General features: G+C 50.3%; 1 protein-coding gene across 5 annotated transcripts in view; it reads left to right on the top strand.

The window, feature by feature from the left end:
- CPNE5 (copine 5) overlaps positions 1-14,375 on the top strand; it is a 99,225-nt gene that overhangs the window by 52,953 nt on the left and 31,897 nt on the right. For 4 of the 5 annotated variants that reach the window (XM_054491653.2, XM_054491649.2, XM_054491651.2 and 1 more), the window contains 2 exons: positions 8,110-8,213; positions 11,982-12,086. In XM_054491653.2, the coding sequence (XP_054347628.1) occupies positions 8,110-8,213; positions 11,982-12,086 (209 nt within the window). Of the gene's footprint in view, positions 1-4,722; positions 4,822-8,109; positions 8,214-11,981; positions 12,087-14,375 lie in introns of those variants that run through there. The other variant, XM_054491654.1, reaches the window with a different exon arrangement.

Here is a 14,375-nt window from a genome sequence, read left to right as displayed (position 1 = left end):
ATAGGAGAGTTGTGTGTTGTGGCTGGGACCGATATGAGCATCCCGTGTAACCAGCATTCAAACATCACCCTTCTTAAGGTTAGTTTGAATTTTTTTGGTCTTAGAAATTATCTGGCTTTAAAAAAGCCAAAACAAAACAAAAACATTTTTTCCTGATGCTAAAAAAAATAACATATTCATTATGGACAAGCTGGAAAATACAGAAAAATATAAATAGCATGGAAAAATCATCCAGAGATAATCACTGTTGACATTTTGATGTGCTTCCTCCAAGACTTTCTTGCTGAGTGTCCATGTACATAATTTTTCTTATAATTGATATAATATAGTATCTAGTTTTATAGCCTGCCTTTTCCTGTATCATTATACATTTTTAGAAAACATGCACTTAATAGCTGCACGTTATTTCTCTGTTGTATGGATGGGCTATAATTTATCAAAGCTGTTCTTTTTAGGAAACGATATAAATAATACTGTAGTGAACATCCTCATATCCAAATCGTCCTGTTTTTCTTTTGAACATCAGTTGATGGATTTTGGTTAGTATCGCAGAAACACAGGCTCAATGAATGGGAGGGAAAACGGTCAATCTGGAGTTTTCAGCCTCTGAATGACCAAATCAACAGATGCACAACTGATTGGATTGTTTGGGAAGTCAGTCATTAAGACAACAAAGAAAAGCCAGCTTGGCCTCAACATGGTTATTACAGTCAATGCATAAAGACAGGCCGTCTCTCAGACCAGCTTCCGTACCCACCATCTGTGTATGAATAACCTCCAACCTGTGGGGTGTTCACTGACGTCCCAGGTTTCCTGCTTCTGCCATCCTATCCCATGAGCCCAGCTCCAGCCTCCTCCTCCTAGAGGGCCCTACTCACAGAATCACACCCAGCTCCTGGTGTGTTTCCTCCTACTGGAGTGCTGATTCCTTTTCTTTTTCATTGATGTCTTCTTTTTTTCTGACTAAAAAAGACAATATGTTAATTCTAGGAGATTTGGAAAATCCAGCACATTTTAAGGAGAAGAAAATAAATGTACCGTGGCCCTTCTTTTTAATTTTTTTTTGCAACGGAATCTTGCTCTGTCACCCAGGCTGGAATGCAGTGCCACGGTCTCAGCTGACTACAACCTCCACCTCCTGGGTTCAAGCAATTCTCTTGCCTCAGCCTCCTGAGTATCTGGGATTATAGGCGTGCATCACCACACCTGGCTAATTTTTGTGTTTTTAGTAGAGACGGGGTTTCACCATGTTGGCCAGGCTGGTTTTGAACTCCTGGCCTCAAGTGATCTGCCCACCTTGGCCTCCCAAAGTGCTGGGATTACAGGCATGAGCCACAGCGTCAGGCCTAAATTTTTTAAATTGTTATTTTTTTAGAGATGGAGGTCTCACTATGTTGCCCAGGCTGGTCTCAAACTCCTGGCCTCAAACCATACTACTGCCTCAGCCTTCTGAGTAGCTGGGGTTCCAGGTGTGAGCTGCTGTTCTGGCTTTAAAAGTGCTTCTTAGGGCATACAAGTTGTAGGGCACGGTGATTAAGAACTTGCGCTTTGGATCCAGACCAAAAGCCATTGCTTACTCCCTATGTGACCCTGGGCAAGTTACTTTTCTGTGCCTCTGCTTCACTTATAAAATATCTTCATTTAAAATTTTGATATTCTGTTTATTATAGCTTTTGCATTGATTTTGATTTTTTAAATGCCACATTAAAAAATTTTTTTTGATGACCGAAATTTTGAGCCGCCTTTAAATTTTGCACTCACCTCATACTTGCTCTGAATCTGGAAGCTGCCATTGAGACCCAACAGCCTTCTTCTGTTCTCCCGCTGACCTCTAACCTTCACAGCCCTCTTCAGGGGAGGGAGGGCTAAGATGCCAGAGCAGACCAGGCCACCCTGGAGAGCAAGGCTGTTTGCTATAATCTCCCCAGCAGCCCCATTAACATGCGGAGAGATGCAAATGGAGGCAATCCTGATGTTTTAGAAGAACTTAATATGTTTTTTAAAAAGATAGGGTGAAAGACAGAAATTGCAGGAAATTATATATTGCAGGAGCTGCTTTATCTTCTCTGTGATTGATTCCAGTGATGCTTCTGGTGGGAATGGCATTTCTTTTCTTTTCTTTTCTTTTTTTTCCCCTTCTCTCTCTTTGTTTTTGAGACGGAGTCGCCCAGGCTGGAGTGCAGTGGCATGATCATGGCTCACTGCAACCTCCACCTCTCGGGCTCAATCCTTCCACCTCAGCCTCCTGAGTAGCTGGGACTACAGGCGCGCACCACCACACCTCGCTATTTTTGTGTATTTTTAGTAGAGATGGGGTTTCACCACGTTGTCCAGGCTGGTCTCGAAATCCTGGGCTCAGACGATCCTCCCACTTCGGCCTCCCAAAGTGCTGAGACTGCAGTTGTGCACCATCATGCCCGGCCAAGGGGACGGCATTTCATGTGCTCAGAGAGCACGGCTCTCAGGCTGAGGCTGTCAAACAGCTGAACCTCAGACCCTCAGCCAGAATTTACTGCTCTGTTATCCTGCTGGCCCTGTCCATCTTATTGCCACTTTCTCCGGCCTCTTCTTGGGTTCACACATGTATCAAGGCGTTGAGCTATTCACAAGCTCCCACTTGTTCCTATGACTGTTGAGGAAAGACAGAGCGACCTTCCAAGGCACAGCCCCCAGGCGGTTAGTTACATACTCTTTGTCTCAAGGACTTCCCTGTGGCATGGGTACCCATTAGGGAGGAAGCTTGCCTTCATTTCAGTCTAGAAATTTCTCTGAAGGCCTGTTTTATCCCCCACGGAGTCTACAATGGTGCAACAATACAGATGATCACAGTGGGCTTTTGGCAAATGTTTCTGGGTCTAGATTGTATTAGGGAGGGCAGATAAGGCTAAGGAACAAAATCAGCTGCCAACCCCCAGCAATGCCTCACTTATCTGCCATCAGGGTTAGAGGGAGAAAGTGTTGCACACTGGCGGATTTTTCCAGTTAGCTGAGTTTCAGAGCCAATCTTTTTTTTTTTTTTTAATTTTAACTAGTTTGCACAGAGGCCTTTCTAAAATGGATTTCACACTTCTCTGACTTCTCAAACTGAGGTTAGAATGTAATTAAACTTATCTTGATGACTTGAGATCATCATTTGGAATCTCAGTTATTAATCTTTGGAGCCAGACTGTCTTGTTCCCATCTCAGCGCCTCTTACTAGCTGTGTGACTTCAAGCAAGGGTGTTAACCTCTCTGTGCTTTGGTTTCCTCATCTTTAAAATGGGAATAATAGCCAGGTGCAGTGGCTCACGTCTGTAATTCCAGCACTTTGGGAGGCTGAAGTGGGCAGATCGCTTGACCTCAGGAGTTCAAGACCAGCCTGGGCAACATAGCAAGACCCTGTCTCTGCAAAAAAATTTAAAAATCTAGCTTGGCATGGGGCATGGTGGCACACACCTGTGGTCCCAGCTTCTCAGGAGCCTAAGGCAGGGGGATCGCTTGAGCCCGGGAGGTTGAGGCTGTAGTGAGCGGAGATCGCACCACTGCACTCCAGCCTGGGTGACAGAGAGAGAGAGGGACCCTGTCTGAAAAACAAAAAAGGAATAATAACGGCGCCTTCCTCATAGGGTTGTTGAAAGGATTCAATGAATTAATACATATAACATTATATCTACCTACTATAGCATGTACTAGGTAGAACCTTTTTTTTTCTTTTTTTTTTACTTTTACTGCAAGTTCAGGGGTATATGTACAGGTTTATTATGTAGGTTAACTTGTGTTATGGGGGTTTGTTATGCAGATTATTTCACCCCCAGGTATTAAGCCTAGTACCCATTAGTTATTTTTCCTGATCATCTCCTTCCTGCCACCCTCCACCCTCCGATAGGCCCCAGTGTGTGTTGTTCCCTTCTGTGTGTCTGTGTGGGTAGAACCATATTATATTGCCATTTTCATAGGCAAACAACAGCTGATTATTGGCAATTTCATATGGTTCACCCCAGTATGAGGTGGCACTCTGCAAGTGTTACCTCCTGCTCTGTGTGAGGCACTGTGGACCAGGATGTGACACAAGCCATCTCCTTTTGCCTTCTCCACAGGCTCACAAGGGGGCGCTATTCTTCTACGTTACCCAGCCTCAGAGAGGTTAAGTTACCCACTGGGGGCTGCTCAGCGGGGAGGTGGCAGAGCTAGGATTCCAACCAGGTGGCCCTTGGCTCCTTTGTGCCATTTTGTGTGTGTGTGTGTGTGTGTGTGTGTGTGTGTGTGTGTGTTGGTTTTTGTTTTATTATTTGAGACAGAGTCTCGCTCTTGTTGCCCAGGCTGGAGTGTAGTGGCGCGATCTCGGCTCACTGCAACCTCCACCTCCCAGGTTCTAGCGATTCTCCTGCCTCAGCCTCCCAAGTAGGTGGGATTACAGGCATGCCCGGCTAATTTTTGTATTTTTAGTAGAGACAGGGTTTTGGCATGTTGGTCAGGCTGGTCTCAAACTCCTGAGCTCAGGTGATCCACTGCCTCAGCCTCCCAAAGTGCTGGGATTACAGGCATGTGCCACTGTGCCTGTCCCTTTGTGCCATTTTTCGCCATCGGGTGCTAGGCTGAGACAGCAGCCCTCCCAGTGGAGCACTGAATGTCCCTTGAACTTATGGCCTGTCAAATTCTTTCATTTTTTCTAATATTTCTCCCCCATTCCTGATCTCACAGGGCCTGAGGGGTTCCTAGGAAGCAAAACTAAGAGCTGTTGCCTCTGGATTTTGTGGCCTCTGGTTGTTTCAAGTGTATGCATTTTATAGTCAACCAGTGCAGGCTGAACAGGTCCTGGGTGGCTTGCCTGTGTTTATTCAGGTAAGAGTGTCACTCAGGCGACTTCCAGATTCGTGTGAGGTCATGATGATGACAACCAAACCCTGGCCAGGGCTGGGAAGGCTGGGGGGATCCTGGCTTTCCTCACTGTCCCCTGAGTGCCAGTGCTCCCCACAAGAGATAGCTATTTCAGTGTTCCCCATGTGGCATCTACTGCTCAGCTTAAAAGGATTGTGGTGGTCATCCCATTCCGCGCTCCACAGACGAGGAAACTGAAGCTCTGAGAGCTCGAGTGACCTGCTCAAGGCTATGCAGAGCCAGGACTGGAGCTCTGAGCTCTGAGTTCCTTGCTGGGGCCATCCCCGCTGCTCCCCTGGGAATCTGGGCCTCTCGGTGGTTTTCTGATGCCACTGCGGGTCACCTCTGTGGGAAGGAGACAGGGCCAGCTGCACAGGCGTGTGGCCTGTGTAGTCATACGGGGACCTGTGCTTGGTTTAATGCTCTGCTGTCACTATCTTGAATCTCCTGATTGTTTTTGAACAGGGGGCCCCATTTTTTCCCTTTGCACTGGGCCCCCCAATTTATACAGCCACCGAGTAGCCCATCAAGTCCTGGGCCACATTCTTGTCCCAGGCCATGGATGGGGCTCCCTAGGGGGGCATTTAAAGTGTTCCTTCCATCCAGCATGGGACGGGATTAGAACTTTCTCCTGAGGAGGGTGTGCCTGCCCTGCTGCTTTACAAGCCTAGAGACTTTTCCAGAGGGATAAGAGTGAAAACTCTGAAATCTGACTGTCTGAGTTACGCACTCTAGGACTTTGGGCATATGATTTAACCTCAAAAACCTCAGTTTCTTCATCTGTAAAATAGGGAAACGAGTTATTTTGTATGGTTGTATAAAGTGTGAAGGCTTAACACAGGTCCTAGCATCTAGAAAGTGCTCAGTAAGCCAGTTGTTCTTTTATTCGAGGCCTGAGGTCCTAGATTTCTCTGGAGGCTCCAGGATTCTTGGAGCTTCTAGGGCCTCGGAAGCCCCCAATCCAGCTTCCTTCTCCCTGTCTGGTGGGCAATGATGAGAGGCATAATAAAAGCCATCATTACCTGGGCACCTCCTTGGGCACGTCATTCTGTCTCTAGCACCACCCGTCCTTACAGCCTCTTCCCCATCCCAGGGTAACGGGAATGCAGCCCCTCCCTGCCCACGCAAGCCCAGAGTCTGAAGAAATCAGCCGATTCTAAAGAAAACAAGGAAGTGGTGAAATGTAATTTGTTCTCTCTCAGGGGGGCAGAGTGGTATACTGGAAGAGGCATGACTTTGAAATTAGTTTATTTATGTGTGAATTTTCTGCTTTACCAGTTACCAGCTGGTGATCTCAGGCAGGTCACCTAACTTCTCCAACCTCCAGCTTCCTCATTTGTAAAAAGTAACAAAGGATTATTTTGAGGACTAAATATGATAAGGGGTGTAAAGTGCTGAGCTCAGTGACTGTCCTACACAGACGGCATCTAATAAATGTTGAATGAATGAGTGAGTGAATGAATGAAGGGAGGCTGTGTTTGTTGTCATCAGTTGTCCCCGAGGGAAGGCATGTGAGGTGTTGGAGGTGAGAGTGGAGCAGGGACAGAGGTCACACACACTGTGGCTGGGCGGGGAAACAGGTGTTCAAATAATAACGGCTCACACGCACACAGCGCTGTACTCCTGTTAACTCACTTTATCCTCACGAGCCTATGAGATAGGCACTGCCATTAACTCCATTTTATAGGTAGGGAAACTGAGCACACAGAGGGTGAATAACTTAAGTCACACAGCTAAGGAGGGATGGGATTTGGACTGAAGCAGGCAGCCTGGCTCCAGCAGCCATATTCCTAACCACCGTAGCCACCGCTGAACCTTGTCACCGAGTCCTTCAACCTCATGGGAGCTACGTCTTCTTCTCTGCCACCGTTTTGGTCCTCACTGGGCTGTGGGTCACCCTTCTCAAGACACTCCCCCTCATTAAGAGGAAGGGGGTGCTGGGCGCGGTGGCTCACGCCTGTAATCCCAGCACTTTGGGAGGCCGAGGCAGGCGGATCACGAGGTCAGAAGATCGAGAACATCTTGGCTAACACAGTGAAACCCTGTCTCTAGTAAAAATACAAAAAATTAGCTGGGTATGGTGGCGGGCACCTGTAGTCCCAGCTACTTGGGAGGCTGAGGCAGGAGAATGGCGTGAATCTGGGAGGCAGAGCTTGCAGTGAGCCAAGATCATGCCACTGCACTCCAGCCGGGAAGACAGAGTGAGACACTGTCTCAAAAAAAAAAAAAAAAAAAAAAAAGGAAGTGGGGACGTGTGAGGGAGTGGAGTGACCCCAAGAGCAGGGCAAGTCCTGGGGTCTGGACGACAGAGCCCTGAGCTCAGCTGGTTCGAAGGTGATTTGTCAGGATGCAGAGTTTTCAAATTGCAGAGGCCACACAGGAGGGGTGAAGGGGACGACAGGGACATCTCTGCCCAGTGCCCCGTTGGCCCCAGAGTGCTGAGGGGCTGAGGGGTCCAGAGATCCTCACCAGGGCCCGGACACCTTCTCTGCGTGTTGGGTCAGCTGGGGCAGGGAGCAGGGCTGGGAACTCAGCAGGTGGGCTCTGCTTGGTCAACTTGGGGAAGCCACTCCCTGCTCTGAGCCTTTGGCTTCTCAGCTGTGAAATGGGCCACAGACCCCACTGTATCTACCTGAGAGCATTTGGTGAGCCTCTCATGAGTTGGCAGGTGTGAAAGTGAAGCCGAAACTCGAACTTCCTCCAGGAACCACACATAGGTGTGAGGTGGTGAGGCAATGTAGCCAGAGAGAGGGCTTTGGGGCTTGCAGATCAAGCTCAGACTGGCCTTGGGTTTGCTATGTCACCCTTCTGAGCCACTCAGTGAAAGTGTAATGAAACCACGTGTGTTCACATCCATCAAGGGGTTGCCACGTGCCTCACTCTGCCAAGTATGTCACACCCTTGATCTCATTTAGTCCTCATGAAAACCCCGCGAGATGTGTGCTGTCATCAACCCCATGTTCCAGAGGGGAAACTGAGGCTCCAAGAGGTCACCTACCTTGCCCAGGTTCACACAGAGAAAGTGGCAGAGCTAGGATTCAAACTGGGGCAGCTGTGGACTCCACGTGCTTCCCCACCCAAGTGGTCTGCTAGGCCTGCTGGGGGGCTGTCTGAGGATGGAATAAGGGCCTGGCACTTAGTCGGTGCATTCCAACCAGGGTTGGTGCCTGGACTCCTCATGCTTGCCGGGGTCTGGGAGCTGTGCTTCCACCTTCTCCTGCCTCACACCCTGCTTTCCCTCCCTCCCACCAGGATGTCGCCACCATGCAGTTCTGTGCCAACAAGCTGGACAAGAAAGATTTCTTTGGGAAATCTGACCCCTTCTTGGTATTCTACAGAAGCAACGAGGATGGAACGTGAGTTTTCTGGTGGCACTTGTGCACTGCGCCTTCTCGTCCCTTCTGGGGTCAAGGATGGACGGGTGGTGGTGACTTGCCGGGCAGGGTGGCTTGGGCCCATCTCCTTCTGCTCTAGAGAGGGCAAGGGCTCTGGGTGGAAGTCCGGGGCCCCAGGGTAGTGCCCTGGGCACCTAAGTGTGGTCGGTGGGAGGTGGTGGCAGCCTCTAAGCTGGTGGTGCCATTCTGTGGGTCTCAGTGATAGTACTGAGTGGTGGGGGCTAGGTATTTGGAGGGTGGGGGGACTAGGCAAAAACAGGGCTAGGGCAGGAATAGGGGGCCAGTCCCTCATGGGAAACCTCCGATAGCTCCTTCATTCTACACAAATCAGCTGGTATCTCCAAGCCCAGCCTGCTGTCCCCACAGCCCTCTGAGCAGCCCCTGGCCTGGCCCCCCACTACTGCCCACACAACAGGGCCAGTCTGGACCCTTTCTGCTGCCTGGCCCCACACTCTGCCATAGGCTTCATTTGAAACTCCAGACTTTGAAGCCCCTATTTCCTCCTCTCTTCTCCCTAATCTAGAAGCCACCCACAATAAGATGGAAGCATACACAACATGTTGGCAAATGTAGGTCAGCAATACATGCAGGGAGACAGATTCTGGGTAGAAGGTCTGGGGACCTAGGTCCTCCCCAGCAGCCTGTTGTGTGACCCTGGGCAAATGAAGACCCCTCTCTGGGCCTGTTTTCTCATCTGTAAAATGAACCAGTTGGATTACGTGGTCTCCACAGTCTTTTTAAGCACCACAATTCTGGCAGGCTGTGGCCACTTACAGGCTGGGATTCTGCAGAATGAGGAAGCGATGGGGCCAGGGAGGTTAATTAGAGAAGCGCTGCTGGAGAAGGGAAACTTGGAAGCGGGTTTTAAAGGAGAGGAAGAAAATGGGTCCCTGCCGTGGGGGTGGGGCGAGCAGGGAAGAATAAAGGGCTAGAGAAGGGAGAAACGTTTCGGCAAAGCAAGTGTGCCCAGAGGGCAGAAAGACCTTCCCCCCAATTCCCCTTGAAATTTGTGTGTGTGTGTGTGTGTGTGTGTGTGTGTGTGTGTGTGTGTGGTGGTGGGGGGTGGGCAGGGCAGCGGCGAGGAGGAGGTGTGTTTCAGTTCAAGGGAAAACTGATTTAAAAATCAGTTTTCCTGAACGTACAAAACAAGGGAAATTAGGTATGATCATTTGCATGACAAAAGGATTCTTTGTCTCACCAAAGGACTCCCAGAAGGATTTCTTTAAATAATTCTGTTGACTTTGACTTGACTTGATGTTGGGGAGGAAAAGGCCTGCATATTGTTCCGGGCGTCCACACAGGCCCCCTCCAGGGAAGCAGAGTCAGGGTCAAGCTGGGCTTGTCTGGCTGGGGCCAGCTGGGAGGAGGAGAGGGATTTGGGAGCAGGAGAGGGGTGCACTGCAAAGGGTGCTTGGGAAAGATTGCTCTAGCGGAGCGATGTGTAGGATGGGTGGGGAGGGTGCGGGGAAAGGGAGAGCCTCGTGACCGACACGGTGAACAGGTGGGAGGTACTACCAGCTCCCACCCTGGAGCTGTGCCGTGGAAATGCAGGGTAAGGAATTGGGGAGGGGAGGAAGGGGGCAAAAGGACAGTGAGGGGACCTCACTCGGCCGGACTTGGATGGGACCAAAGTCAGAGCCCTCTGCCTGGCAGTGGAGCCAAGGGAAACCAGAGTGCTTGCAGAGCAGCAGGGGAACTGGTTCGATCAGACCCGGGAGGTCGTGGGAGTTTATTTGGGGGCAAGTTTCATTCCAAGTGTGAGCTGGAGCATTCTGGGGGCATGGAGACACTGATCCCTCCTAGGGGATCCCGTGGGGCACTGAAGAAACTGATCCGGAGGCCCGCCTAGAGGCGGGCCAGTATCCCACCCCTGTGAAAGGGCGATGGCTGCGCTGGTGAGAACAGGGTGGTCACTGAGGGTTTTCGGGGAAAAGAGTGGAAGGCCTGCAGAGACACCCCCAGTTAGGAGGAAGATCAGTGAGGGAACCAGGAGAGGGAACTGTCACACCAGCCACAGGAGGAGGGACAAGGCAAGGAGGCACCTGCTGTGTCCCTGGAGCTGCACCTGATCACTTAGAACACCTGGTGAAGCTTGGCTCTCAAGCGAGAGGAGGGAAAGGGAGAAGTCAGTGGTTCCAGAGGTGGGAGGCTGCAGAGGGTCCACAGGGGTCTGTGTGATGGTTGAGGGGTGGTATGTGGAGCCTAGCAGGGCTTCTGCACAGTATCATCCCCCATCCCTCCGGGACCACCCATTCCCTACTCCTTGTTGTCCCTCCAGCTCCCCTTCCCCCACTGCCCCAGGCTCCTCTTCCTGCCCCACCTGCCTGCCCCAGTCATGGGCAGCTGTGGCCCCTACTGCTCCCATCTCCATTCCCATCCTCACCACCAGCTCTGGGGTGTGTGGGGAGGTCTCCCACGTGCATCTCCACACTCCAGTGGGTGGGTGAGAAGGAGCAGAGAAGAGAAACGCTAAGCCATGGTGACAGAATGACATTTTGACTTGAAAATTGCCAGAGAAGAAATGACACCGGCTGTGTGGGTATGGGCGGAGCCCAGGCACTTATTCGGGTGACCTTTCCAACCAAAGATGTAGCTGAGGCGGGTGGTGGGAGATCTCAGAGAGATGCCCCTGCCCCCAGCTCAGCCCTGGTGGTGGCTGCCCATCCATGTGGCAGGGCACGGGGCATGGGCAGGGACACCAGATTCGGGCCCATCTGGAATCAGTCAATTCTGTACTTTTAGTTTGCAAAACAGGTTCATGGATTCAGACGGGAAAAGCAGAAAGGGTCTTAGAGATCGTCTAAGTTAGGGGCTTTAATTTTATTGGATTGACATACCAGTGAAAGCTATGGAAACTCGCCACCCAAGAAATACATTGATTCATTTAAAAAGAATTATTGAATACCTACGAAGTGCCAGGCACTGTTCTAGGCACTAGGGATGTGCCAGTGATCAAAAAAGACAAAAATCCTTGCTTTCATGTAAGTTTCATAAAAACTTACATTTTAGTGACAGATCATGAGCAGAATAAATAAGGAAAAAATAGACTATATCAAAATGTCAAATGGTGACAAATGAAATAGAAAAAAAAAAAGTCTGGGAGGAGTCTAGGGGATGTGAGAGGCAGGAGACCAGGCAGTTGTCAATTTTAGATATGGTAGTCAGGGGAGGTTTCGTGGAGATGGTGTTTGAAGGTAGTGAGGAGTGAGTCATAAGGATGGAAATGGAGGACAGAATATTCCAGGCCTGGGGAGCAGCAGGCACAAACAACCCATACACCTAATTTCTCCTAGTGTTTCCGGGGTTCACAGACCCCTGAAGTTCATCTGCTCATCCTTCTGTGGATTGCAGATGGAGAATTTTTGATAGAGGGTAACTGCCTGGGTTTACAGGTGAGGAGCTGGAGGCCCAGAGAGGGGAGAGCTTGCTCAAGGTCACACAGTGAGGTGGCCCCAGAGCAGGGGCTAGAACCCAGGGCTCCTGACACCCTGGGACTTGTCCCCACCTCCAGGTCCTCACCTGGTACAGGAACCCTTTCTGCAGCATCTCCAGCAAATGGCCGTCTAGTATCAGCTTGGCTGCTGTCAGTGACGGGCAGCTCATCACCTTTTGAAGCCATCATTTCCATCATCCAGGAACCAGAGATGTGAACCAGCTGACTCCTCTGTTGACCTGCATTCGCCTCCCTTGGGTTTGGGCCTGACAGCCTTTCCCTTTCTTCTTCACCAGGTTCACCATTTGCCACAAGACCGAGGTCATGAAGAACACCCTAAATCCAGTCTGGCAAACTTTCTCCATTCCCGTGAGAGCCCTCTGCAACGGCGACTATGATCGGTGAGAAGAGAAAATGTCCCTTCTTTTTTCCTTCTGCTTCTGGGCCCTCCCCAAGCACAAGTGAGGGAGGCCCCATTCATATTGACGTGGTCAGTCCCATCGGTAGAAACGAGGCCTTCTGGAGTTGTGCAGTGGGGGGTGCCCTGCACAGGCTGGGGCTTGGTGAGCCCCTCCACTCTTCCCCTGCTGCACCCGGCAATGTCTGCCTCTTCACAGCCTCACAGATCCTCCTCTCCCCACCCGCCCCACCTCTTTCCCCTCTGTCTGGCATTCCCACTGGTGGGAAACTCCCAAGGCTAGGGGGATGGGAAGTGCCCAGGATTCCAGGGAAACCCAGATGGGTGTCCTGGGTGCCCAGGCCTGGAGCTCAGCAGCTTGTCTTTTATTGTTCCCAGTTGAGGAGCAGATGGCAGCAGGGAAGCAGGGTGTTGATGCAGGCAGAGGCAGCTGGTCCCAACTCCTGGCCAACAGACTGGGAAGTCAAGACCCCAGGGATACATCCTGCCAGCCTAGTTGCCATAAACAAACGGGGTGGAGTGCAAAGAGCTTCTGGGATTTCTTTCTCTTTTTTTGGACAGGGTCTCACTCAGTCACCCAGGCTGGAGTGCAGTGACAGTGGCGCCATCACAGCTCACTGCAGCCTGGACCTCCCAGGCTCAAGCGATCCTTTCACCTCTACTTCCTGAATATAGTTGGGACTACAGGCATCTACCACCACACCCAGCTAATTTTTTATTTTTGTAGGGACTGGTTTCGCCGTGTTGTCCAAGCTGGTATCAAACTCCTGGGCTCGAGCAATGCACCTGCCTCTGCCTCCCAAAGTGCTGGGATTACAGGTGTGAGCGACCATGCCTGGCAGATTTTTTTTTTTTTTAATTGAGATGGGATTTCACTCTTTCACCCAGGCTGGAGTGAAGGGACATTTTCTCATCTCACCGATTTCAGCTCACTGCAGCTTCTGCCTCCTGGGCTCAAGCAATTCTCCCACCTCAGCCTCCCGAGTAGCTGGTACCACAACCATGCACCACCACGCCCGGCTAATTTTTTGTGTTTTTGGTGGAGACAGGGTTTCGCCATGTTGCCCAGGCTAGATTTTTTGTTTTAACATATGCCTACTCTTATTACATGTTGGCTATCATCTTCATCATCATTTGAGTGTAGATTGTTGAATGTAGATACCAGATACCTGGTTGCTAATCCCGACTCTGTGACCAAAAGCACCGTCAACCTGGGCAATCCCTGACCTGTCTGAGCCTGAGTTTCCTTATCTGTAAAATGGGTATTAAAATGTCTGCCTACTCTACAGGACTGCATTGACGCTAACACGACACAACCTACACAACAACGCTCTGGTGTGCCTAAAATACCAAATTCAGCATCTTATCCACAGATGTTTAGGGAACCCCTGTCATGTACCAGGCACTGTGCTAGATGCTGGGAAATCAGCAGGGAACAAATGTGCAGTCTTCCCCCTTCACCCAGCCTCGTGGTGTTTACATGCCAGTAGGGGAGGCAGACCTTAATCCAATAATCACACAAGGAAACATGTAATTATACATTGTAGCAAGTGCCGGGAGAGAGTGGGGCCACCCAAAATGGGAGCTGTGAGACTGTGTTGGTTTCTGTTGAGTCAGGAGAACCCATCCCTGTCTCCTGGTGATTGCTGCAGCTCAGGTGGGTGAGCTGGTAGGGGCTCACAGGCAGGGCTCTCTGGACAGCTAAGAAAGCTGGGCCTCTTTGGGCCACTCCGACAGGAGCACTGGGGTGTCGAAACAGACACCTGGGGTCAGGCGTGGTGGCTCACGCCTGTAATCCCAACACTTTGGGAGGCTGAGATGGTCTTGAATCCAGGAGTTCAAGACCAGCCCGGGTAACATAGCGAGACCCCATCTCTACAAAAAAAAAATTTAAAAATTTAAAACTAAATTTTAAAAAATTAAAACATTTAAAAAAGTTATCTGGGTGTAGTGGCACACATCTGTGGACCCAGCTACTTAGGTGGCTGAGGTGAAAGGATCACTTGAGCCCAGGAGTTCAAGGCTGCAGTGAGCTATGATTGCACCACCACACTCCAGCCTGGGATGCTGTCTCAAGGAAAAAAAAAAAAACCTTAAAAACAAAAAAGAAAACAAACAAAACCAGACACCTTGGGGCAGCTGGGAGCCTGAAAAGGCATGTTGAAGGGATGATCAGCAGATGAATGGCCTCCAGGCACCCCTGTTTCCCTCCGAAGAAACCCCCAGGCTGCCAGTTTGAGACGTGAGCTTGTTCTTTTTCCTGCCTCTTGGC

The sequence above is a fragment of the Pongo pygmaeus genome, chromosome 5, assembly GCF_028885625.2.
Source record: "Pongo pygmaeus isolate AG05252 chromosome 5, NHGRI_mPonPyg2-v2.0_pri, whole genome shotgun sequence".
NCBI classification, from domain to species: Eukaryota; Metazoa; Chordata; class Mammalia; order Primates; family Hominidae; genus Pongo; species Pongo pygmaeus.
Note: the sequence above shows the minus strand (reverse complement) of the source record. Positions and strands in the feature narration are given on the sequence as shown.